General features: G+C 37.3%; 1 protein-coding gene across 3 annotated transcripts; it reads left to right on the top strand.

Annotated features, from left to right (window-relative positions):
- The first annotated feature begins 20,253 nt into the window (after positions 1-20,253).
- Positions 20,254-24,805, top strand: LOC103711595 (Regulator of chromosome condensation (RCC1) family protein). Of its 3 annotated transcripts, XM_088719994.1 has the most exons (7): positions 20,254-20,621; positions 21,705-21,778; positions 21,865-22,144; positions 22,219-22,568; positions 22,650-23,051; positions 23,519-23,903; positions 24,260-24,805. In XM_088719994.1, the coding sequence occupies exons 3-7, from the start codon at positions 21,920-21,922 to the stop codon at positions 24,500-24,502; spliced, it is 1,605 nt and encodes a 534-aa protein (XP_088576120.1). In that variant the 5' UTR covers positions 20,254-20,621; positions 21,705-21,778; positions 21,865-21,919; the 3' UTR covers positions 24,503-24,805. The 3 variants fall into 3 exon arrangements, with proteins under 3 accessions (XP_088576120.1, XP_088576118.1, XP_088576121.1); XM_088719992.1 differs by lacking the exon at positions 21,705-21,778 and having other exon boundaries at positions 20,317-20,621; positions 21,803-22,144; XM_088719995.2 differs by lacking the exons at positions 20,254-20,621; positions 21,705-21,778 and having other exon boundaries at positions 21,846-22,174; positions 22,243-22,568.
- The last annotated feature ends 3,160 nt before the right edge of the window (positions 24,806-27,965 follow it).

The following is a 27,965-nucleotide window of genomic DNA, read 5'->3' as shown; positions in this document are numbered from 1 at the left end:
TTGGAGGTCGCCTCTTTCTCCCTTCATTTGTTTTTGACCCTTAATACATTGTGATGGTAGGAAAATAACCGTATATGATGTTAAGAAATTCAAAGTAATGGAAGAATCCAAAAAAGTGTCAAAAGTTGCATATCCTTAATTCGAGACAAGCTAATATTGTTTGTGAATCCTACCAAAAGGACTTATAATTGTAGTGGGTGATTATAAAATCAAATTCTTCAAGTAATTGTAATAATGGCTCTATAACTCTTTCTCAAAAAATAATGGTTCAACAGCTATGTTGTGGTAATCCAACTTTATTAAATAAAAGGGAATTCAAATACTTTTCTAACAAGCAAGAGTCTAATAAAACTCTATTGTCATGTGCTTGGGTTTGTCCAAAAGGGGGTGCTAATTAGGACTTGTATAATATTACTGTTACAAAGATTACGATGTGGCAATATAGCAAGTGTTCTCTTAGAAAATGATTTAAATTATTGTGATATTCTTATTATCCTTTTGGTCATAAACAAGACACTAATTCTTGAAAAGCTTTCATGGAGAGCCAATAGATTGTTTAAGTTAATGTTAAATTGGGTCATTGTTTAGTCAAGTTAAATTTTACAACTAATTTAGTTAGCAGTTTTGGTTACAGGAAGAGTGCCAAAAATCTAGAAATCTCTTTTAGACTCTAAGCAAAGAGAACTACATCTAGTCCTACTACATAGAAGGACTTTCATGATTTCACTAATGTCATTTATAATTTCAACCTTGCAATTCTACTGTTGGATTATCCATTGGTTGCTTTGAGATATATGCAAGGTAGATGAATGATGGAGTTCAAGGGTTTTTGAGATTTGCGTAGTAGGTGATCCATGCAAAGGATAGTGAATCCTTCTTTTATAGGAAAGATACAACCCAAGTCCTTAATTGAAAGGCCCTATATATGTGACCTCCAGAAAGAGGCACCATGTAGGACTATCAAGCTTGACTAAACCAATTAAGGATTCATGATGATTTCTCAAATTGATCTTTCAAGGTTTGTAATGAGTTCTACACAAATTTAAGAGATATATTTGATGAGCTATAGATAGCTTGCAGAGAGACAATGCTATGCCATGATGTGCTCATTGTCCTCTTTGTCATTCACCAATTTTTCTTTAATGGAACTTTATCAATACTATACATGTAGTCAATAGTCTTGACAAGAAGGATTTAGTCTAAAGTGCATTAACCAAGGTATACTTGAGAGAAGTCCATCTATTTAACAACACATTGTAGGGTTAGGATTTTTTTCTGCATGTATCTTTCAAAATTTCTAATTTTGCATAATAGTATTGTAAATTCATAATTTACAGAAACACCATTTCTTTTTTTTTTCTTTTTGCACAAATTCCCTTTTCATTAACTAGTGTTAGTGAATGATAGCCTAATCGAAGGCTATAATATTGTTTAAATTTATCCTATTTGCAAATAACATATTTGCCCTTTAAACATTGATAAAGCTATTGGAGAACAATTAAAAGTTTAAAACCTAGCAAATTAATGTGATTTCATCCAAAAGAGCTAATTGTTTAGTGAGCTAGTTAACAACAAGGGTATTTAGTAGAGAAATCATATTTAAAAGGATACTTGTACACATAAAACTGTTATTTTTTAAAAGGTACATATGCAAAAAAACTAAAAATAATGATGTATACAACTAATAAAGTTGGAGAAAGGTTAATGAGATTCATGGATTGCATTGACCTTACCACATTTATGGCCTTATCTCAAATCATTATCATAAAATGCAATTAGAGAAAAGTAATTTTTGGCCCATCACATTTCAACATTTGTCATGTAGACCCCTATTCTTAAAAAATTTTCAATCGAGTCCCTCAAGTTAATTTTTTCATGAAATATGATACAGTTGTCCATCTCCATTAGCTTATGGGGTTATGTGACCCTCGCATGGCTAATTGTAACTCATAGCATCATAAAATGATCTAAAAATTTTATAGCTTTATTTGACTCATTTAGGCAAGAAAGGGATGGTGCCAAATGGACTTCAGATCATATAGTTGTCATGTGATTATTTTCACCGATAACCCTTTCAAATAGAGTTTCTTAAGATTAGGGTAAACTAGAAACAACACCCTCCTTGGGGAAGACATTTTACTGAAGAAAGAGAGAGAGAGAGAGTAGAAAAGAGTGAGAAAAAGAGATTTTATAATGGAATCTAGCAAGAGCTTTGGCATTTCTACATCTAATGCTGATCATCTCTGCCATTATGAAAGGAGATCCTGACTATGGATCTCATAGATTTCTATAATCTTAGTTAACACTTTTGGTGGTGCCTGATGTTTGAAGTATATTGGGCTATTGAAAAACATATCTAACCCTTTCAAACAAGCTGTTGATATGTTGCTTCTTCATTTACATGTTCTTCAAGTAGCTGCTATAGGCTTCTAGTACATATGGTTATTTCTCATGGCATAGTCCTTCCAAGGGCTCACAAGAGAGAAATATTGAATTGGTTGATCCATAGAAATAGAAAGTTGAGGGCAAGATTCAGGTCTGCAAAGCCCAAGGCTAAATGCCTCCTTGGTACTTGGTAGCATCATCACTATTCACAAGGGGAGTACTTTTATTGAGATGGAATTGGGATGCGAAGGTTGCCATCCAAGGCTTATGTTAGGGTGTTTGTAGGAACTAATATTAGTGCAGTTGAGGAAGCTTTTCTGACTTCAGTGCAGCGAAGAGTGTAGGAATTTTGAATGTGGGATTGGAGCTATAGTGTAGATATAGTGTGGGTTGAAGTAGGACTCAAGTCCAGGATTTTTGAATGCAATGAAAAATAGGTTGTCAACTTGGAGACAAAACAACATTCGAGACGACCAATGTCAAGTTCAATAGGGAGCAATGAGCAAACTAAATACCATATATTACAATGAATCTACCAACCACCTGTTAGTATATATAAACTATTTATATAAGTACTAAGATAACTAACTAAAGTGTTGGGACTACTCATAGTAACTGAAGCTTATATTAAGCTTAAGTAACCTAAGGACTTGAGATATTGCCAAGTAATTGTTAATTTACCTAAGACTGAACTAAAAATAGACTAAAAGATTCAATAACCGCTTGAGAAGCAATTAATGTGATGGTTGTAAGGGATTCCAGTAGCATGAGTAAACTACATCATACCCAATTGTATTGCAATTTTACACCCATTTATAGTTAATCCAATCAATTTCAAAAAGTTTCAAAGATATCTAATCAATTTCACATTGAATCCCATCCATTAATAGCAAATTGAGGTTGAAATAAATTAGACTACCTAGAGCTTAAATATGTTCACAATAAATCTACAGTATAATTTCGGACGAAAACAATCTATTGAATCCATATTGTACATTTGAACCTAAGATCCAATGCATCTAAAACTGAAAATCAAATTGGTATAAACACAATACATGAACAAGATATAGGATCAGTGAACTTTTTATGATTTGAAATATTAGCAAAATTTATTAGTTTAGCATTTTCAACCTAATCTAACCATATATGGATATTTCCATATCCCATTCACAAACAACCATATGTTGGAGCTCATATTTACTATTACAAAATGTAAACTTCTACCAAAAATATAACTATTTTTCCACTAAGTAAACTAATACAAAGACAATCACTAAAATACTTTTGCCAAATCATAATCATTAGCCTAATAAATATGAGTCCAAAATGTTAGTCTCTACTTTTAATCTATGATACATAGAATGATGGATCTATGCACTTGATCTTGGTCCTATAGATGGCAGGTTCGATCTAGTGGTTTGTAAGGTACTCCTTGGGGGAGATGCCGACAGGATGCTTCCAAGCAAAATAATTTCCTTAGACTTGAAAGAAAAGATGGTTTTGCATATATTAGATGGGAAAATAAATCATGGTTGATAATAAAATTCCAATAAAATCATTTTATATGCTTGTTGATTCTCCTTCCTTGGTCTTCTAGGTTTGTCCTTGGGTGCAATACTTGTCTTCTCTTGTGGCCTTGAAGAATTATATCCCTCTTTACTTAGAATTACTTTCTTTGGAGTCTTATCCTTCTTGGGTCTTTTATAGGTTCTAGAATTGTGGTTCCTCGCCGAGCAATTACCACAACTTAATGAAATGCTCATCCACCTAATCTTGTGAGGATCGTTTTCTTTATCTGCTTCTCTTCTCCTTGCTTTCTTGGTCTCCTTGGAGGTCTTTTAAGAGGTGTTCAAAGCTGCTTGGATGCCAAAATCTCTTCTCAGGCATTGGGTAAGTTATACCTTCATGAGCTTTTAAAAATGTCTCTTTAGAATAATATCCATCCGTTAAGTTCTCAAACTCCCATTTCATTAACATTATATCTACCACTACATAGCAATAGAGATTCCAGTCAAATCCCACATCCTGCATTTACATATTCATCATTCTAAATCCACCACAAATATACTGTTTGAGTTATCTGTCTTATATTTGGTACCCCCTTCCCGAGAACATCAACATTCTATTGCATCCATCTTCTTATCATGTTTTTACTAAATCTTAGGACATTTCGATCCTTGATATTTCATCATCTCTTCACATTTGCATTAGTACCCTCCTAATTATTTCAAATATGAAAATTACTTACAAAAACCTAGCCTCTCCAATGTAACTATTAAAAGTATCATATATATTATTGAATATCATGAATAATTTTGTCCACAACTAGCTTGTTGTCCATTGACTATGCAAATGCACTCTCATCCAATTTTCTCAATTCTTCCATATCTATATCAAACTCTTGCGATTACAAGCTCCTACAGTAGTAGATAGGGCAGTTCTGAAGTTACAATTTTTTGAAGTTGGCATGCATATGCCTGATACAAGGTCTGTGACCAATAGTAAGCATGAGACCCACAAAAGTCTCCACCAATTCTTGTAATGTGAAGAACTTAGCATCACTAATAGAACTAATAATAAAGTAAACATGTAAGAATTTTAGGGAATCATTTACTTTTTGCCAATGTAAGAACTTAGCTCCATCTATTTTCTTTAGGTCTAATGTCTGTTAATAGATAAGTAACAAACCACATCCAGCTATCCTTTGTCTCAACTTCAACCACAGTCTATGCAATTGGAACTATATTTTCATTATAATACTTTTTAAGCTAGTAGTTATCCTCTCGTAGCATCTTTCCAACGGCAATCATCTAACCCAATAATGAGACTACATCATTTTAAAAAGCCCTTCTTGTATGCATCTAGGCACACATAAAGTCTTTAAAAATGGGCTTTACACCAAGTCTGGGTTTGTCCATCTTCATCTTCATAGAGGAGCAAAGGTTTTTTATCCTAATAATGTTACAGTACTCCTATAACTTGGCATACCGCTCCTTGTATGACCTATATATGATCTTGATTACTTTCATCTTAGCCCTATACTTGTTTTTTGGATACAAGAACCTTGTTATCTCTCCTCACCCTATCAATAAATGCTTCAACTTTAAATTTATTATTGAATCCTTTAGGTAGGTTTGAGCAAGCCATCTGAAAGTGACATTGTAATTATGAAATTGCATGCCACACTTTTGTGCTACATCATAGAACTTGGTCTAAAATATAGCCTTTTTTTGCATTGGAGAAGCATATATCCTTCCTTCGCGATTTTTTTGCATACTGCTGCCACTTTGAATTTATCATTGTAGTTATATATGTAGTCAAAACATTCTTGAATGCTCAACTTCTAGGGTGCCTCCCTGAACACAGCATGAGAATCCAACTTCATTCCAACTTGAAGCTTTATAGAATTCTTCAAATCTGACGTTGAGTTATACTTTGGATATTTCTTAATTCCAGAATGTTTCTCGTATGATTCTAGGAGCTATCAAAGGGTCCTAATATCATTGCTATCCTCTGATTGTGGTTTATTTTTTACCAATCCAGCACCTTCTTCCATTTAGCATACTTTTCACTGAATCCATTTTTTTATGTCCTCTTTAATAATTTTTTTATCAATATACTCCTTAAATTGGTCATCATCATTCTTATGTCTGCCTTTTGAATCCACTTAGTGCCATATTGGGATCACTATGAGAACTATCCTCACCACTTTCTTCTCTATTTGCTATAGTATGCATTTTTCCAAGGTTATACTACACTCGCTTGAACATCTATACGCTCTAACTCAACTTGTCCACTAGCACCCTAAGTTGGACAATCCTCAACACAGTTTTATTAACAATCCCATCTTTAGATGTCAGGAATCATCCTTTTGAAGCAATCCCTTTTTATGCATCAAATCCTTAAACATTCAAATATATAACCGTTGTTCCTCCAACTTTCCACCATTATTTCCATCCATTGTTTCTACTTGTACGCTATCATTTTCATGCATTGCTACACTTTTTCCATTTAGTTCCTCAGCCTTAACCAGCGAAAGATGGCCTATGTTGATAATTGTGTGGATATGAGAGGGAGTGTACCATCTTGCTCTACCAATAGTCTCTACATAATATGTTCAACTTATATTTGTAAAATGTTGAGCCTAGCATGTTGAGCACATCTTGGTCATAGTTCACTGGTTTCAAACCATCAACTAAGCTCCTGTCTGGCTGTAAATAGTAGAACTGAGAATAATCTGTGTAATCTATAGACCCTCCATTGCAGTGCATAAATAGGGTGAACCGTAGTAACCAGCCATGATACAACTCAAGTATGATCAACTTAATATCCATTTATGGACAATAAAAAGCATGCATTTTAAAGTAAAGAACATTCAGCATAAAATTTATAAACAAACATGAAAGTTATATTAGCAATAGTAACGTTCTTAACAAGTGAGAGGCCACATGTATAATGAGAGTTACTTTACAAGAAAATAACTATGGCTAACATGTGAGAGACCATAATAATTGGGATAAAAATCCATGATAAACATGCTAGGGATCATACTAGTTGTCAATTTACCATAGGTTGGGGACCATATCATCATTTGGTTTGTAAAGGAATAAGAGTCAAACCTGAACCACCACCATTGCTACACGATATCTTAAAGTATGGGAACAACCAATGATTTATCGAAGCATGCAGATAACTAGCATAGATAAATATTGTCTCAAAGCTATCGAGGATATACTTCTAATTTTCTAGATCCAAAGAGAATATACTCTATAATTTTACAAAAAATAAATATGACAATATCATAAAAAGGGAGACCAAACTCAAGAAATAGAGCAGAACCCATAAAAAATTACATCATGCACCATAAAAGTAGCCCTATTCTATATGTCGCCCTAGAGCAAGTAACTCGAGGAGAAATGTCTGAAAGTGAATCCTAGGTTCTTCGGTGTTAAGCAGGCTGATTTTTTTTTTTTTTAAAAACCATGGCTGAACCTGATCGGATTGCCTACGTACCCCTTCATAAGGGGGATCAAGCCATACATAGTTCTTTTTAAGTTTTAAAATGCAGCGAAAAAATCGAATCAAATAATTTAATTCATGCATGCTTACAAGATCAAATCTAGAAATCAGCACCTTAAGAACACATAGGATTATGCCGGAATCATTTAAACAATTATGCTAAAACTTTCATGCATGATTAACTATCAGATCTGAAAGAACTCTATTCTGATTAATCTCCGAATATCCATCGAATGGATTCTGGAGATAACTCCGTGAGGAGCCCCAAAGGAGGGTAAAACCTCGGAGAATTAGACCTAGAACCTGACTCCAAAATAAAATATTGATGTGGGATTAATACCTTTTATGATGGAAGAAACTTATGGATCTGATCCTTGACTTCGCAGCCATGCACATGAATGGCCTCTATGAGAAGTACACGCGAAGCCCTAGGTAGATCGTCTTCCGCGGGAGTGCTAGCTCGCGCAGGAACGCAGCAATGGCTGAAGCTTTCTCCTTCTAAACACTCAACCTTTGATTGTTCTTCAAGGAGATGGAGGATGGACGTGAGGAAGAAGGATAAGAAGGGATGGAGGCCCTCAGGGAATTTTTTCAGAATTTTTTGAAACCTCTAAATATGGTATATATTGAACCCAAGGCATAGGGGTCTTTTATAGCCAAAAGATCCCCCCACGTATCACACCTAATTTAGCCAACTAATTTGGCTGATAAAATTCCCAAAAATTTTTGGTGGTTTTTCAGCTAAGAGAGATAAACATATCCAAATTTCATGCATTTTGGATCCCTAAAAGATAGGAATTCACGCGTCCAAAGTTCAGCCGCAGACCACCCTATTTCATGCACCATGCAATCCCTACAAATTAGGAAATTCATCTAAATCTTTCTAGAAAGATTTAAGGCGCCATTTTTATAGAAATTATAGCCCCACGCCTCCTCTCTTCTCATGCCAATTTTTGGCCAAAAATAAAGAGGATAGGCGTAGAAAATATTGGGAATAAATTAAGGTGTCATTCTTCTCCAAGAAGATAAGGATGGGTTCCTAAAATTTAGGGATTCTTCTCCTTATCCAATTCTGATTATTTGGACTCATAATCCTCATCAAATAAGGTCTTCTAATTGATTTGGATCAAGCCCAATCCAATTGGGTCAAGTCCCATCAATTGGGTCAAGCTCAATCTACTTGGGTTGAACCCAATCCAATTAGGTCAAACCCTGATGCAGCCCAAATTAAATCCTATTCAATTTGGCTCAACCTAAGCCCAATTTACTCAATCAAATTGAGTTCATTAGCAATCTAATTGCTAATTAGTCCTCCAATAATTTAATAATTATTTTAATGCAACTTTTGCTTTGGATAATTTGTCAATCGAATTGACCAAATTACCCCTGAATGATTCTTAATCATCAATCAGCCATTTGATTAACCTAGAAACTTCTATGCGTGTGACCTCATAGGTTCAAACCTAAGCCGGTAGTATAGGAACGTCTTCCTATACTAATCGATGTGACCATCTAGCAATGGTACCCGACGTCCGGATAGGCCGAATATATGCGAAGCAAATATTCTAAAACCCTGGACTATGGTTATTGTATAATTCAATCCCTTTGACTCCTAATGCCAGGATGACTTAGAGTTCACTGTCAACCCTATAATTAGTACATCCATTATGTGATTAACTTTAGATATCCTGTGACTCCTCACTGAGATTACCCTGGCCAAGGTTTTGCTAAATTAATCACAAGACATTATCTCCTATTTCCAGGAGGGGTCAATTCCATCTTAACTCACAACTGACTACGCAAGTACTTGACTGCACCCAGTGACCTTCCGTCACTGAATTAGAAATTCAGGTAGTCCGGTACCAAAGTATAGTGAGTTGCTTGCTAGTCACAGGTTGCGGTCTCAGGTCAGAGGGCCAAACTTATACCCATATCCACTCGAAACATCTCTCGACAGTAGAGCATTTCGGAATTGGTCACGTTCAGTAAAATGTACTCCTACACTTCACCTGTATGGCATACCAGTGTCTCCACACTCCTTGGTTAAGAGGACAACCAATGTATATGTCACACAACGACCTAATCTCGATAATGTTGTCGTCCTAGCAACAACATATCATTTGGTCGCGAACAAGTTTAAGGACTCAAAGATAAATCCTCCTTTATCATAACATAAGTCCTAAGGACTTCATCATATAAGAGTTCATTTGAAGATGAAATGATGAATAATGCCAAATAATACTTTATTAATTTGTCAATTCATTTACAAAATTCAATCATCAATATGCTGACGATTGACATTTAGGATACAATTCCCAACAACTCCCACTTAGCCTAAAGCCAATCGGCACAGTATCTAATACCCATCTTCGACTTGTGTTCGTTGAACTCTTTGATGCCGAGGACTTTGGTAAATGGGTCAGCCATATTTTCTTTTGTTTCAATTTTCTGTAGAATCCGCCACTGTGTGTTGCTTGGAACTCTTCCAGCAGATAGCACCACCCTTAAGAGTGAAGATATATCCCGACACGCTCTTGCTATCATCTTGATCTGACTGAAAACTTGAATCGGTATATCCCTCAAGTTTTAAGTCAGAATCACCGTAGACAAGCCACTGATCTTTAGTATTTTTCAAATACTTAAGGATGGTTTTTACAACCTTCCAGTGGTTGCTACCTGGATCAGACTGGTATCTGCTCACTACTCCTAGTGAGTATGCCACGTCTGGTCTAGTACATGTCATGGCATACATTATAGATCCCACTGCCGAAGCATATGGAATTCTATCCATACTCTCTCTTTCTTGAGAGGTTGTCGGACAATCCCTTTTAGAGAGGTTAATTCCATGGCCCATTGGAAGATAGCCTTTCTTGGAATTAATCATACTGAACCTCTTGAGTATAGTATCAATGTATGTGGATTAGGATAATCCAAGCAATCTTTTAGATCTATCTCTATAGATCTTCATCCCTAGGATGTAAGATGCTTCTCCCAAATCCTTCATGGCAAATTGAGATGATAGCCAAACCTTTATTCCTTGTAATGCAGGAATGTCATTTCCGATTAAAAGAATGTCATCCACATACAAAACAAGAAATATAATAACTGAACCATTTGCCCATTTATAAATGCAAGGTTCCTCTTCATTCTTAATGAAGCCATATAATTTGATCACCTTATCAAATCGTATGTTCCAACTCCGTGAAGCTTGCTTTAATCCATAAATGGATTTTTGAAGCTTGCACACCTTAGACTCATCTGCAGATATAAAACCTTCAGGTTGCATCATATACACCTCCTCTTCTAAATCTCCATTTAGAAAAGCGGTTTTAACATTCATCTGCCAGATCTCATAATCTAAGTGTGCTGCTATCGCAAGCATAATCCGAATGGATTTGAGAATTGCCACAGGAGAAAACGTCTCGTCATAGTCAATACCATAACGTTGACGATATTCCTTGACAACCAGACGGGCTTTATAGGTCTCTACTTTTCTGTCTGCGCCCCGTTTTCTTTTGAAAATCTACTTACACCCTATGGGTTTAATCCCTTCGGGTGGGTCAACTAATGTCCATACATCATTGACCTTCATGGATTCCATTTCGGATTGCATGGCTCCAAGCCATTTATCAGAGTCATACCTCTGCATTGCATCCATATATGTGATTGGATCCTCATCATTTTCATCAAGTTCGATAGGATCCCTGTCCCAGACCAAGAAACCGTAGTATCTGTCCGACTGACGTGGTACTCTACCCGATCGCCTTAATGGTGCATCTAATATGGGTTCTGGATCTAATCTAATCAAATCCGACTCAATTGGTTTAGTGGATGGTGTCGGGTCTTTTACACGTTGAACTTTCCTAAGCTCAATATTAGAGCTTTTAGTTCCTTCACTAAGGAATTCTTTCTCTAAGAAAACAGCTCTATTGCTTACGAACAACTTTTGTTCTTTAGCAAAGTAGAAGTAATATCCTTTAGTTTCTTTAGGATAACCAACAAAGAAATATTTGTCAGACTTGGGTTCAAGTTTGTCTTTCTTCAAACGTTTGACGTATGCTGGACACCCCCAAACCCTAAGGTGAGAGAGCATCGGCTTACGTCCAGTCCACATCTCATGTGGTGTTTTATTTACAGACTTACTTGGAACCTTATTTAGAATGTAGCAGGCTGACTCAAGAGCATATCCCCAAAAGGATATGGGCAGATCAGCAAACCCCATCATGGATCGTACTATGTCTAACAGAGTTCGATTTCTCCTTTCTGATACATCGTTATACTGTGGTGTACCAGGAGGAGTCCATTGAGAGAGAATTCCATTTTCTCCTAGATATGTCAAAAACTCACTGGTGAGGTATTCACCTCCTCGATCTGATCGAAGAGTTTTAATACACTTTCTAGTTTGTTTTTCTACTTCATTACGATATAATTTGAACATTTCAAATGATTCAGATTTATGTCTCATTAAATAGACATAACCATACCTAGAAAGGTCGTCTGTAAACGTAATGAAATATGAATAGCCACCTCTAGCATTTGTGTTCATTGGCCCACATACATCAGAATGTACAAGGGTCAATAAATCACTAGCTCGTTCACCTTTTCCGATAAAAGGTGATTTGGTCATTTTACCAAGAAGACATGATTCACAGGTTGTCAATGATTTACAATCATTAACATTGAGGATTCCCTCTTTACTTAACCTGTTCATCCTGTTCTTGTTAATATGACCTAGCCTATGATGCCAAAGGTAGACATCCGTGACATTATCTATTCTAGGACGCTTACTTGACGTGTACATTACATTAACAGGTTGTGATAACAAGTAGATGCCATTGCTCAATCGTCCATTCATTACAGTAACACCATTCATAATGATATCACAAGAATATTTCTTTATTGAAATTTCATAACCGTTCATGGCCAAAAGGCCTACGGAAATTACATTCAATAAGAATGTAGGACAATAGTGACAATCACTCAAGACAACTACATGAGAATTGAAAACAAGTTTGAGATTTCCTAAAGCTAGAACTGGAACAGATCTTCCATCTCCAACATTCAGGAATCTCTCGTTGTTTTCAAATCTCTCATTCACCTGAAGTCCTTGCAACGAATTGCATATATTAAACGGACTTCCAGTATCTAATACCCAGGTCGAATTATCACATATAGAGAAATTACAAGGTGTTATCATATAAATACCTTGATCAGCAACTGATTGCCCTTTTCTCTTGCTTGGCCTGTTCGGGTCAAGTGAGGTAAGGTACTGAGGACAATTCCTCTTCCAATGCCCCTGCTTCTTACAATAGAAGCATTCTGCCAGATTGTGGTCAGCCTTAATCTTTTTGGTCTGACTTGGCTTAGCACGTTGCACCTTTTTCTTTTGATTCTTATTTTTCTTCTTTCCTTTAAAGGTACCACGACCTCTGGACGAACCTCCCACTAAATTCACCGACCCTTTTAGGAGTTGGTGATCCTTCTCAAAAGTTTGTAGTAAACCCAACAATTGGTGATAATTTACTACCAGTTTCATCATACGAAAGTTGGTGAGAAATGGGCAGTACGAACCAGGAAGAGAATTCAGTATAGCATCCTTCCCCAATTGATCATGTAGGGGAGATCCGAAAGTGCCTAGGCGCTCGATTAACTCAATCATGTACAATACATGATCGGTCACCGAAGCCCCATCCTTCATACGTGCGCTGAAAATTGCACAACTAGTCTTGTGCCTTTCAACATCATCAGGAATACCGAAAGATTCATTCAACACTTGAATGATGTCTTCCGGCTGCGCATTCTCAAAATGCCTACTAAACTCATCATTCATTGTCGCGAGCATAATGCAACGGACAGTGATATGATCACTGAGCCACTTCTGATAAGTGTCTCTGACTGTACCCCGTGCATTAGCAGCGGGCTGCTCAGGTGCCGGATCTGTTATCACATAAAGGATCCATTCATGCTCTAGCACAATTTTCAGTTTCCTATACCAATTATTGAAGTTGGGACCTGTCAACTTGTCATTATCCAATAATGAGCGAAGTGACAAACTTGTGGTCATTTCTACATAAAAGAAAATTTGGCTATTAGTATATGAATTGACTAAACACAGTAGACTTGGACTTTAGTCTAAAGATACTCCCACTATTTTATACAAATTGGTAGCCTCTACCTCCAATTCGAAAAATTACTCCTAATTCTTTAGTGGGCACTAGAACCCAATAGATCGCATATAGGCCCGAGTGTGGCTCGGCTAACCCATATGCACCTATTGGTAGGTTCTAAACCAGTTGCTTTACCAAGTAACTTCTAGTGATAATTTTGCCTTAGGTTCTTCGGCAGGCGTGTGGCGCCTCCACCGAATACCCTAGTCAGGTCCAACCATTAAATGATAGGGTTAAGTCTAATCAACTAATAGACGACCAAGCCCGAGTGTGGCTCGGCTCACCTGACCACCTATTGAAGGTACACTTAACTCATCATATATTGAATGACAATTTCAATGCTTGATAAGTACTAGGCGTGTCGCGCCTCCAATAATTATCAAAACATTGGACCCATTATCACCCAACTTAATGGGAGGCTATGATCTAGTTATCCCCATAACCATTTCATTTTAAGGACCAAATAATTTTAGAGGATTTCATAATTAGGATAGATAAGAAAGATCCGGTTAGTCTAATTTCTTCCACTGACTTCACCAAATCAGATTAGACTCAAACCGGTTAAGGAGGCACCTAAATCAGTCAAACTGATTTTTCTTATAGGCATGGGCTAACTCGAATCATTAAGTGATCCAATCAAAATATGATTGACCATGTCGGCCAGGTAAGTGAGATCGGTGGAAGGGATATACCATTAACTCGACAAAGACGAATCAGTGCGAGTAGCTCCCAATTAAAAACCACCGGTCAAAACTGCCAAACTTACCTTAGACACCGACTGGTTAATCAATTTCGATTTGATTACTCAAATGACTCGGGCTACACCTCTGAGCCTAAATCAAGTTCCATCTTGGTCTAATCAAAGACATGGAATTGATCCATCTACAACTATTGTAAATTGACCTAGAATTTTCTTAACCTAATCTAATTACTACTTAATTAGATTTGATCAATTAATTCTATTTGTCCATGTATGATTCTAACCTTAGATCTATCTCAATCCTAGGAACTTGATTCAAGCTAACCCATATGCCCAAAGAATTATGCAATGTCAATTAATTGAGTTACAATTCTATTTTATAACACTTAATTCTCAATTAAGTTTAGACTTATGAAAGTTTTGATCATTGCATATTTCTTTTTAATTACATATTAATTACAATCTTTCAGTTCTTAAAACATATTTTCAGATCTGAGTTTTTGTAATTAATCACATGTAATCAGATTTAATTCATGTTTAGTCATTATATTTAATGTTCATGCATCACATATACATAACAACATGAATTAATACAAACAACATACATCTTATGTATTTATTTTTTCACTTTTATTTTCAGATCTGATTTGTTCATTAAAATCAGAGATCATATGAATCATAAATTTTATTTTGATCTAATCTAAACAATATTATGATTTTAAATTTATTTATGTTACAAATCTTAACACAAACATGCATCATATGCATTCAAAATTTCAGATCTAGTTAATCATGCATAATCAGCAATTAAATCAATCATAAAAAATACTTTAGATCTAATCTAAGCATGCTCATGATTTCAGATTTAATTGCAAAAATTAAAACATAAAAGTTTAAACATGAACCTGGCACTGATACCACTGAAAGGGGGAGTCTCCACTCCTACATGGGTTCGGTCCTATTAAAAATAGGGTGACACCCATGTATACCTATCAGAGCACGCATCTCTATACGTCTCCGGATGGAGAGCCATGCTTCGTCACACGATCACGCGTGAGAGTTTCCGGAGATCGGTCACAACTCTTGGACATTTGCTCTGATACCACTGAAAGTGAATCCTAGGTTCTTCGGTGTTAAGCAGGCTAATTTTTTTTTTTAAAAAAAAACCATGGCTGAACCTGATCGGATTGCCTACGTACCCCTTCATAAGGGGGATCAAGCCATATGTAGTTCTTTTTAAGTTTTAAAACGCAGCAGAAAAATCGAATCAAACAATTTAATTCATGCATGCTTACAAGATCAAATCTAGAAATCAGCACCTTAAGAACACATAGGATTATGCCGGAATCATTTAAACAATTATGCTAAAACTTTCATGCATGATTAACTATCAGATCTGAAACTTAAGAACTCTATTTTGATTAATCTCCGAATATCCATCGAATGGATTCTGGAGATAACTCCGTGAGGAGCCCCAAAGGAGGGTAAAACCTCGGAGAATCAGACCTAGACCCTGACTCCAAAATAAAATATTGATGTGGGATTAATACCTTTTATGATGAAAGAAACTTATGAATCTGATCCTTGACTTCGCAGCCACGCACACGAATGGCCTCTATGAGAAGTACACGCGAAGCCCTAGGTAGATCGTCTTCCGCGGGAGTGCTAGCTCGCACAGGAACGCAGCAATGGCTAAAGCTTTCTCCTTCTAAACACTCAACCTTTGATTGTTCTTCAAGGAGATGGAGGATGGACGTGAGGAAGAAGGATAAGAAGGGATGGAGGCCCTCAGGGAATTTTTTCAGAATTTTTTGAAACCTCTAAATATGGTATATATTGAACCCAAGGCATGGGGGTCTTTTATAGCCAAAAGTTCCCCCCACGTATCACACCTAATTTAGCCAACTAATTTGGCTGATAAAATTCCCAAAAATTTTTGGTGGTTTTTCAGCTAAGAGAGATAAACATATCCAAATTTCATGCATTTTGGATCCCTAAAAGATAGGAATTCACGCGTCCAAAGTTCAGCCGCAGACCACCCTATTTCATGCACCATGCAATCCCTACAAATTAGGAAATTCATCTAAATCTTTCTAGAAAGATTTAAGGCGCCATTTTTATAGAAATTATAGCCCCACGCCTCCTCTCTTCTCATGCCAATTTTTGGCCAAAAATAAAGAGGATAGGCGTAGAAAATATTGGGAATAAATTAAGGTGTCATTCTTCTCCAAGAAGATAAGGATGGGTTCCTAAAATTTAGGGATTCTTCTCCTTATCCAATTTTGATTATTTGGACTCATAATCCTCATCAAATAAGGTCTTCTAATTGATTTGGATCAAGCCCAATCCAATTGGGTCAAGTCCCATCAATTGGGTCAAGCTCAATCTACTTGGGTTGAACCCAATCCAATTAGGTCAAACCCTGATGCAGCCCAAATTAAATCCTATTCAATTTGGCTCAACCTAAGCCCAATTTACTCAATCAAATTGAGTTCATTAGCAATCTAATTGCTAATTAGTCCTCCAATAATTTAATAATTATTTTAATGCAACTTTTGCTTTGGATAATTTGTCAATCGAATTGACCAAATTACTCCTGAATGATTTTTAATCATCAATCAGCCATTTGATTAACCTAGAAACTTCTATGCGTGTGACCTCATAAGTTCGAACCTAAGCCGGTAGTATAGGAACGTCTTCCTATACTAATCGATGTGACCATCTAGCAATGGTACCCGACGTCCGGATAGGCCGAATATATGCGAAGCAAATATTCTGAAACCCTGGACTATGGTTACTGTATAATTCAATCCCTTTGACTCCTAATGCCAGGATGACTTAGAACTCACTGTCAACCCTATAATTAGTACATCCATTATGTGATTAACTTTAGATATCTCGTGACTCCTCACTGAGATTACCCTGGCCAAGGTTTTGCTAAATTAATCACAAGACATTATCTCCTATTTTTAGGAGGGGTCAATTCCATCTTAACTCACAACTGACTACGCAAGTACTTGACTGCACCCAGTGACCTTCCGTCACTGAATTAGAAATTCAGGTAGTCCGGTACCAAAGTACAGTGAGTTGCTTGCTAGTCACAGGTTGTGGTCTCAGGTCAGAGGGCCAAACTTATACCCATATCCACTCGAAACATCTCTCGACAGTAGAGCATTCCGGAATTGGTCACGTTCAGTGAAATGTACTCCTACACTTCACCTGTATGGCATACCAGTGTCTCCACACTCCTTGGTTAAGAGGACAACCAACGTATATGTCACACAACGACCTAATCTCGATAATGTTGTCGTCCTAGTAACAACATATCATTTGGTCGCGAACAAGTTTAAGGACTCAAAGATAAATCCTCCTTTATCATAACATAAGTCCTAAGGACTTCATCATATAAGAGTTCATTTGAAGATGAAATGATGAATAATGCCAAATAATACTTTATTAATTTGTCAATTCATTTACAAAATTCAATCATCAATATGCTGACGATTGACATTTAGGATACAATTCCCAATAATGTCATCGGGCCTCATTTATCAATAATAAAAAAGAAAAATTATTTTGTTTGGATTCAAATGAATTCATGAGCTTACCTTTCGATGGTAAGACCAAAGGATAAGGACACGATGGATGAATTGCTCAAGGATGTTTCCAAATTTTATTTCTTCTTTGTTTGTGAAAGATTTTGTTTCATCTTGGTAGATTTTACTTGGATTCAAATAACAAGAAAAAAGAAGAGTTCATTATATGTTTCAACCCTAACGTGATTCTTAGATGACCACCCTAAACCCTCTTTAGATGAGGACTAGAGAATTTGTGTCTATTGGTGCCCACCATTAACAACATATTAAGGGATAGTGCAATGATTATATTGCACTATATCGGAAAATTAACTTGAAAGAATTGATTGAAAGTTTTTAAAGAAGTGAGAAACTATGTAAAGACCATTGAAAATTTAGGGGGGCAAAATATACTTTCTTTAAATTTCATCGATGGTTGTACTAGAGATCTGGGCTCAATTCCCTCCTCATAGTTTAAGAGGTTAGTAGTATTTGGGAAGGGCTACTCTCTTATATAGCCTATAGCTTGTTGCTTATTAGCCTGTTTCTAATAAAATAAGAAAATTCTAGCGAAAACAAAAGTTGCTCTACTTTCAAGATGGTCTATATAGTGCAACATCACTATTTTTTCCTACATAATTGAAATTATATCTTTTAAATAAAAAACATAATTGTACTTGGCTTCTTAGCTTCTTTGTGAAATAGTTCAAATCATGATTAAATCATGAATTAAGTAATCAAGTATAATATGCATCAAACTAAGATGATTAAATTGCATCCAAAGTTCTTTTTTTTTAGATAACAATTATGGTCACCATGTATTTTCACTCATGAGCATGCATATCTTTGTGCATATATCCATAACCACCATGGATGTAATGATGTCATGTTTGAGAAGAGAACTAAATAAAATAAAATTAAATATAAATAAATAAAATAAAATAATATTAAGTTAATTAAATATAAAATAAAATGAAAAAACATAGATATTAACATAAACAAAAGGGGAGAAAGTAATTGATGGATGAATATTTAATCTCATTAAGCATTGATATACTATTTGTTGTTTAATTTTGTCTTACTTATTTTTTGTTAACAATAACTTTTTACATCTCTTTGTCAATATAAGAAATTCAGAAGGGAGAGAAAAGAAGATGTATTATTTTTTATGACCAGTACATACAAGAGATGTTTTTATTTATGTAAGTATGACCCTAATTTGAATTGAAAAAAAGATGTTTATATTTATAAGAAGCTTAGGTATTAATGAAATTTTGGTTAGTATTATATCTTTCATATTCTTCTCTCTTTCCTCTATAGTGGTCCTCCACCAATTTCTTGCGATAATTAGAGAAAGAGACTCGAGGGAAATTGCGTATGTTTTCTTTTTTTCTTTTCAGATCAAGAATGTTTTGGAGGAAAAACTCTTATCTTTTGAAATATAATATACATAAATACGCACACGCATAAACATATATGCATGAGTCCAACCATCTCCTATAAGTTGAAATTTTATATTTATTTTAAATAGATTTATCCTTAAATTCTTCTCAGTCTTAGTGTTAATATAATCAACTTGTAATATTAAGGAAGTTGTTATCATACTCAAAGTCTATTATAGTTAGGCTTATATATACATTATGTACATACTATTATATACAAGTAATTTATATACAAATTAGAAAATTTCATCATTTTCTTCTTCTTCCGTTATTTTTCTTCTCTTAGCACTTAGATTGTCGTATCTCTTTGTTTGCATATATGCATGCATGATCATCTTTTCTATTATATATTATAAGACTAACACCCTCCTTTTATCTATCCATGAAGCGTCTTCAGTTATCCGTGACTCCACTTATCCATCGCTTTATTTTTTTTTCTTCGCCTTGTTCGTATGGAAGTTACCAAGATTAGGGTTTATGAAGACTCTTAGCATATAGTCCATGATATTCAATCTTGATGTAGTCATCCTATAACACATACAAATCCCCAAACTTCAATTAGCTTGAATACTTCTAACCCATAAATCAAATCAAAGTGTCGTATCTGCTTCTTCTTTTTTTTCCCTAGTCCATCCATCCATCTAGATTGCAACCCCTTCAAACTTCAAAGCTTGCTTTTGAGTTTTGGTCCAGACGCTGTGAAGCCCGGCCCAAGCCGGGCCCGGCAATCCCGGCCCATTATCGTCAGCTCCAGTCCCGCGTACTCCTCGAGTTTCCCCTGCCGTACTCGGTCCGGCTACTCTCTCTCTCTCTCTCTCTATCCTCTCGGTGCTCTCACCCCGCCCTCCCATGCTTTCCGTTTAACCGCAGGTTTTAAAGCCGTTATTCATAACCCCGTTACGAGCCCCTGCTGACGTGGCACTCTCACCTGCGTATAATTCCCGGAAGCCGACTCCTCCCCCCTCGCGGACACCACATCACGCCTCCCCTTCTCTCTTTATAAATAAACTTGGTCGTGACCCAAATGAGAGAAAAAAAGAAAAAAAATAGAACGGGAAGAACCAAAACTCCTGCCTTTCCTCTCCTCTCTCTCTCTCTCTCTCTCTCTCTCTTCCCCTTCGCCCTCTAGATTGGATCCTCTCCTCTCGATTCGCCCGATTTTAATCGATATCTGGATCGAATCCGTAGAATTATAGTCTTCCCCTTCGATCCAGCTTCAACTTGGACCTTTTTTGGCCTTTTTTGGTGCAGAAACGAGGAAATAAAGCACGAGCATCGGCCGGCAGTCCTTGGAATTCTTGGCCTCCGTGGACGTCCCGGCGCTTTAGATGATGTATTTCACCCTCATCGGTCTTTTATTTCTTGATCTCCCCCGATCTGACCCTAAAAGATGGATCTTTAACCCTCTCCCCTTTCCCCTGATTTTGATCATGCTTTTGTGGGGTTTGGAGGGGAAGGGAGGACTGGGTTGGGATGGTTGGTGCAGTTTTGATGTTAAAGATGGGATTTTTTTTTTCTCATCTGGGTTAGTTTTTTGATGAGGCCTTTTGGGGTCTGGAGTCGGAATTCACTGGGTCCTTTTCTGGTTTTCATGGTTCTGGATCTATTTGGTTTTGGTTTTGGAGAGGTTTGTGAAAAGATTCGATCTTCTTCATGGGGATCTGACCTCTTGCAGTTGTTTTGATTGATACTTTTTTTTTGAAATATTGTGTTTATGGTGTATCTTTCCTTGGAATCTTGAATTGGATTGCGTTTTGGATTTGTGAGTCAGCGTTGATGGATAATCATCAGATGGATTAAGAAAAGTATTCTTTTTGAAGTGGAATGCTTTGCTTTATAGCTGTCCTTTGATCATTTGAGAATATGCTTCCTTTAGGAAGTAGCGCTGTTTATCTATAATCTGTTTTCCCTGTTCTGTTGGGTGTCTGTTATTCGTTTATCTGTTGTATATCAAAATTTAACTCTATGGTTGGTGCAATAACTATTGTTTTTCTCTCGGTCTGTCTATAGATTGCTTTTGCACAATGGTTTCAGAAATGGCTCTCTTTCTTTCATTTCTTTTGAGACATGGGTTTGTTGTTCATTTTCAAACATTTTTCTGTCAAATAAATGAGTTGTTTTTCTTTTAGATTGTGAGATTATGTTACAATCATTCATCTGGCATTAGTTAGATAGTTTTGTTCATTTAATTTTGTTATTTCTCTTGATTCATGGTTTTCGACTCTTGAAAGAAGATCATCTCTAGTCTGGGTGGTCTGGATTTATAGTAGTGTCAATATATGGTAGAACTGCAGAAACCCTTCGTATTATCTGATAGCTCTCCTCTCTGTTTATGTTAAGCTTTTTGTGGTCTATAGCTGGATTCTTGTTGCATATGATGAAAAATTGTTACTTTGGCCCCATTTAATTTGTATAGGTTTGAGTATCCAAACCTATGGAGTTGATTTGTGCATTGAGAATCCTCATCAGAAGACACAATAGCCAATAATAGTAAGTGTTGCTATGTCACTGCAGGTAGTTTGCAATTGTCTAGAATAGTGTTTTCATGATGTTGTTGCTGTCAAAATGGACTGCAGCTTGGACACCCTTTCCTGCTTGAGCTTGGGGCACTGCGAGTTTGGGCAGTGCCCAATGGACACCACCACCAGTGGAGCCACTCCTTCCATAACCTTCCATACTATCGTAGACCAGCCTCTCTCTCTTGTCTCTCCATTGCAGCAAACCTTCCAACGTGTGCAGCGCCACTGCTTTGGTGACTCCATCCCAGGGGAATTCCCCTTGGCGGCAAACCCCTCCATCGTCCTCCATGTCCTCACTGCTTGCAATTTGGATCCCCAGGATCTTGCTAATCTAGAGGCAAGTAGTGTTTTTTTTCATTCTCTTGTTGTTGGAATTGGTAATGCCGCTGATGGGTCTCGTGGTCGTGCCAGGCAACATGTACATTTTTCAGGAAGCCTGCCAATTTCGCTCCTGACTTTGACTTGCCTATATCGGAGCTCGCAGCATTGGACCTGTGCCAGAAAAGGGCCATATTTAAGCCTTTGAAAAATGAGGAACGAGAATATCTTAAGCAATGCTGTGGGGGCTCCTGGAAGTTAGTTCTGAGGTACTTACTGGCAGGTGAGGCATGTTGCCGGAGAGAGAGGTCTCAGGCGATCGCTGGGCCTGGCCACAGCATTGCCGTGACTTCAAGCGGAGCAGTCTACTCCTTTGGATCCAACAGCTCTGGGCAACTTGGCCATGGCACATTAGAAGAGGAGTGGAGGCCCCGTCTTATCAGGTGCTTTTAAAATTTCCAGTTGCTTCATACACTTGATGCAAATAAAAGTACCGAGAACACGAAATATTTGGTCCTTGGCAGATCACTGCAAGGCATTCGAATCATACAAGCAGCAGCAGGAGCTGGACGGACAATGCTGATAAGTGATGCTGGACAGGTTTATGCATTTGGCAAGGACTCCTTTGGTGAAGCAGAGTATGGAGTTCAAGGGTCGAAGGTTGTTACAACACCGCAGATAGTAGAATCATTGAAGGGCATATATATTGTTCAAGCAGCAATAGGGAACTTCTTCACTGCGGTCCTATCTCGAGAGGGAAGGGTTTACACGTTCTCTTGGGGTAATGAGACAAAACTAGGTCACCAGACAGAACCAAATGACCATGAGCCCCATCTTCTTTCAGGCCCTCTTGAAAACATTCCAGTGGTGCAGATTGCTGCTGGCTACTGTTACCTTTTAGCATTGGCATGTCAACCGGGCGGCATGTAAGTTTTCCTTTCTAGAAATACATGTGCTATGAATTCAAATTTCCAGTAGTACATCCTTTGGTGATGAAGGTTTTGGGAGTAGGATATATTCAAGCATATAATAGCCAAATGCATGCGCACATATTGTCATCACAATGTTTCATTGGAACTAGAGTATGTCGGATATTATCCAGAGAGACCGCATCTATTGCCAAGTTTTAAATTGTCTAACTGTAACAAATAATTTTCAGTAATCGTGCATTCTAATGACTGTAGATTTTGTTAAGGGAGTTCTAAACTATCTACATTTTGTTAGATAGTCCACTTAATTATTGTACTGCAAGGTTTTCTGGATCTTAACAATTCTCATGATGAATGCTCTGAGGTTGTCAAGAGACTCTTAACACCGTCTTTCCATGACCTGGAATGCTTTCCATCTGGCCCGTCGTCTTTCCTCTCATCTCATAGTTGTGGATGTTTTGCAGGTCTGTGTACTCTGTTGGCTGTGGTTTAGGAGGGAAGCTTGGGCATGGATCTAGGACTGACGAAAAGTACCCAAAGTTGATTGAGCAATTTCAGACTTTGAACCTGCAACCTATGGTGGTTGCAGCAGGTGCCTGGCATGCTGCTGTTGTGGGACGGGATGGACGGGTATGCACCTGGGGATGGGGGCGTTATGGCTGCTTGGGCCATGGGAATGAGGAGTGCGAATCTGTCCCCAAGGTGGTGGAAGCCTTGAGCAACGTCAAAGCTGTCCATGTCGCAACCGGCGATTACACCACCTTCGTGGTTGCTGAAACAGGGGATGTCTACTCATTCGGCTGTGGAGAATCCTCAAGCCTGGGACACTCCACCGGGGCTGATGGACAGGTTTGGCATCCTTTCGCTTGTTATCAACTTTTGATTTGCAGAAAAGAACACATCATACCATTTAAACCAATTGTTATCTTTTTTTTCCTCCCCCATTTAGAAGTTCTAGTATTTGACAATGATGCAAAGACTCATGGCAGTAGCTAAACCTTGAAACTCATTAGCTGGTGAGTTGCTCGGTTTGACTATTTTAACTATACACTACCTTGATGATGCAAAATTAACATCATCAAAGCTTAAAGCATTGATAAATTTAGCACTGGTTTGTGTATCCCTTCAACGACTAGCAATGTTCTCGCTTCGCATATTTGCTTTTCATTGGTATTGATGAATTCTGAGTAATGTCTTGTTTGCAGGCCAACAGACATACAAATGTTCTCAGCCCAGAGTTGGTCACCTCGCTAAAGAAGATCAATGAGAGGGTAGTGCAGATTAGTCTCACAAACTCGATATATTGGAACGCGCATACTTTTGCTCTTACAGACTCTGGAAAACTGTATGCATTTGGAGCTGCAGACAAGGGACAGCTTGGCATCGAACTTGTTGGACAGCAGAATGAGAGAGGATCTCCAGAGCGCGTCGACATCGATCTTAGTTAGTTCCTGTTTGTTTATTCTAAAAGGCTTCTTTCGATTTCATTCGGCACCATGGCTTATCTCTGTCCCCTCATACTGGTGCCAATAACCATGATCGTGATCACCATGATGACTCATCAAAAGCATCTCATGTTCATATGCCACGACGATTTAAAATTCTTGTTTATATGTAAATATGAAAAAAACCATGTTCAATGCATGATCGAGCTAGAAGCAGGGCCCAGGTGAAGCACTGGGATCTCTTGAACATTTATAGCTGGCATGCAGTTGATAGGTTTTAAATTCAAAGTGTGCAAATTAATTCAATGTCTTCATGCCCTTGCTGGAAGAATGCCAATGTGATCTCTGGAACATGTGCACCATTGATAAAATCTTATGGCTCAAGGTAGAACCTAGGTTTGACTTCAAAATGTGCAAATTAATTCATTGCCTCGGTGTAATTGCTTGGAGAATGCCAATTGGAATTGCATTTTACGCCAAATTTGTTTCAGGTATTCTTTTCTGAACTCCTGGTTGGAGATGAGGAGGCCATGGGATTTCTAATGGAAGTTTGCATGCTTGTCGATGACGACGTAAACTAGTCTGTACTCTCTGAATTGATTTACGTTCAGCCAAATGGCAAGTCATCAATTTTTTTTTTTCCCTTGAAGGTGAAGGTGATTCTACTCTGTATGCCAAGACAAGAAGGGGCACTCAAGCATTCAAATGGCATCTGGCCATTGTGCTTTTGTGATTAGGAGTCCATATTAGTAACAGCTGACAACAGAATGACCACAAATGCTGGGTGTTGTGTGGCCCTTGCTTGTCTTGTATTTTGGCATATCATCCTTCTAAGACAGCAGTCTGTTAGTTCCCTGATGATTGAGTTTTTTAAAAAAGAGGGCCTTGTGCCAAAGGCCACCTGCAGAAGGCTCAATTAATGGTCCTATTAACATCTCATCCCATCTAATTTCCCTGGAGAAGATCCAGGGAGCAGAGCTGTGTTAAGGCCAGCCAACTTTTCATAATAACTGGAGAGCAGGGGTGGGTCGCAATCTGGTCAGATATAGGTCAGGATCGAAAATTTAAGAACCCAAACTTAATTTATTTATTAAACAAATCAAAATTTGGTTATGAACCCGATTTATTTATTTAATTTGGTAATCTACCTAATCCACATAACTTGTTTGCTAAGCAGATCGAACCTGAATGGGTTAAACAGATTACGTGGTTTCTTAATAGATTAAATAAATTTAAATAAACAAATTAAATGGGTCAGATTACATGAGATATAAATGGGTCAAATATGTATTAAATGAGTTAAAAAACAGATCTTAAATGAGTTAAATATATTAGATTATGATCCGACTCAATTATTAAATAAATCAAAGAACCTTAACTCATTTAACTCGATCTGCTTAATAAATGGGTTTTGACCATCCATTTACGATCCTAACCTATTTATATCAAAATCGAACCTAATTAAGCGGAACATTTGCGGATTGGATTGACAGGTCGGATCATAAATTGCCACTCTTACAGAAGAGTCTTTTATTTTAGGTTTTGGATGATCCAACCTGATAAGTTTATGGCATGAAGCAGTCATTCACAAGTTCCTTATGGTAGAGGACTTGGATCACAAAGATTCAACTTGGATCACAAAGATTCCACAACTGCTTTTGTGGATCGACGCGGACTTGCTGAGGAATAAAACGAGCAGCCAATAATGGCAGCATCTTAATATAATGTGGTGCCAGCCATAAGATTGACAGAAGAAAAGTCATAATTTCATGTCATTACGCATCTTTAGCTTTCAGCTATGGAACTAGCTTCTTAAAAAATATCCAAGGACAATGCAAGGTTACTTGTCCACAAGATTTACTACTTGGGAAAGACTCTGGGGTGTGGAATCTTCCAAGTTGCAAGTGCTAAGCCTGCTTGCGCAGTTTGGCAAACTATTTCAACTTGCTTTCTTTTTGTACATTGTTCCTTGTGGCCTGGGGTTTGTTTCCACGAATAGGATGAAGTACATGATACGCCATAGGTGGAATTTACCTGGATGCAGCATGTCTATTATAAACATATCATGGCGTGCAGAATTGCAGTGCCTACAGAACATATAATAACAACTCTTAAAACTGGAGTTTGGCACCATTGCATATGTTTTTTTTTCTAAATTAATTTATTAGAACTCAACTTGTTAGCTTCAATAATAAAATTGTTTGTTTCTAATCAGGGTATGTAAATCGGAGACAATTGTCATGGGTGCAATCGGCCTAAGTCAAGCTAATTTAGAGCAAGATTTGCCGTCTCGGTATCGGACGCCACACTGGTGCCATACTAGCACAGTGTCTGTATAGTATAGTACAAAATTTGTTTGGCGTACCGAATATCCGTATGCCATTCGTACCAGATGCTGGTACTGAACCGATATGGTATGGTATGCTCCGTACTATTTGGTTCGGGCCGATACGGTGTACCATAATTTAAAGTGTGTTAGATGTGAGAAAAATTAAATGCGCACGCGGCCGAGTCTCTGTCCGCGTGCGCGTTTGGATTTAGAAACGGCCGGGCGCTAAAGGAAAAATTAAATGCGCACGCGGCCGAGTCTCGGGCCGCGTGCGCGTTTGAAAATTAAAACGTCCATTGGGCGTTTTTGGTATTGAGCCAGCGCCCGCGTGCGCTTAAGTACCGCGTGAAGGATGCGGACGCGTCCGCGGAATGCGCCCGCATGTCCGCAAAATTACCGAAATGCCCCTGCGTAAAACTCCTATATAAACCTCCTATTTCATCCTATTCTAAACAAGAAAAATTACAGAAAAATAGTAGAAAAACTCTGGAGAAATTCTTTCTCCTCTTAGCCACTTTTGCTTTTTTGCTTTTATATATTTATTCAGTTTATTTTATTCTTTCCATTCCACTCTTTGCTGGATCTGCAAGTCTAATCGGATTCGTTTTGACTTCTTCCGAGACGTGCCGAAGAAGAAGTTGTAGGGTCGTCGTATCTTAGAGGAGGATTGCCGGGAGACCCGTACGTGGGGGCAAATACTTTTTGGGACAGCATCTACGCGCTTCGACCTGCCTTCAATCAGGCTAATTTCTTCTACTTTTATTTTTGATTTGATATTAGTAGATTTGTAGGATTTGAAATTCTATTATATAAATTTATTAAATGCATAGATTTATCTTGTGCTGGAATAGATTTATTTTGCATTAAAATAGAATTATTTGGATGCCGAATGATATATGTTTATAACTCCTTTAAGATTATTCATTAATTGCATTTATAGATTTATTTGTTTAGTTAGGTGATATATTGCCAACAATCCAAAGAAGTATTTGATTATTTTTTGTTAGTAATATATAATTCATTAAATCCTTTATTGCAATTATGGCATATTAGATTTTAATTGCAATAATCATTTTTGCTAGTACATAATTAATAATAAATTATTCTGAAAAGGTAATAATTTGTTTAACCTCCAAG

The sequence above is a fragment of the Phoenix dactylifera genome, chromosome 4 (genome assembly GCF_051530095.1).
Source record: "Phoenix dactylifera cultivar Ajwa chromosome 4, Ajwa_hap1_PhDact_Kaust_v1.1, whole genome shotgun sequence".
Taxonomy (NCBI): domain Eukaryota; kingdom Viridiplantae; phylum Streptophyta; class Magnoliopsida; order Arecales; family Arecaceae; genus Phoenix; species Phoenix dactylifera.
This window is presented reverse-complemented; position numbering and strand designations above follow the sequence as displayed.

What these genes read in the sequence shown, in the direction of transcription:
- LOC103711595 (XM_088719995.2), top strand. Translation starts at nt 21,854, where the DNA reads ATGGACTGCAGCTTGGACACCCTTTCCTGCTTGAGCTTGGGGCACTGC. An exon ending in TTTTTTTTCATTCTCTTGTT is followed by an intron (nt 22,175 to 22,242) that starts GTTGGAATTGGT and finishes TTTTTCAGGAAG; the next exon opens with CCTGCCAATTTCGCTCCTGA. An exon ending in CCACCGGGGCTGATGGACAG is followed by an intron (nt 23,904 to 24,259) that starts GTTTGGCATCCT and finishes TCTTGTTTGCAG; the next exon opens with GCCAACAGACATACAAATGT.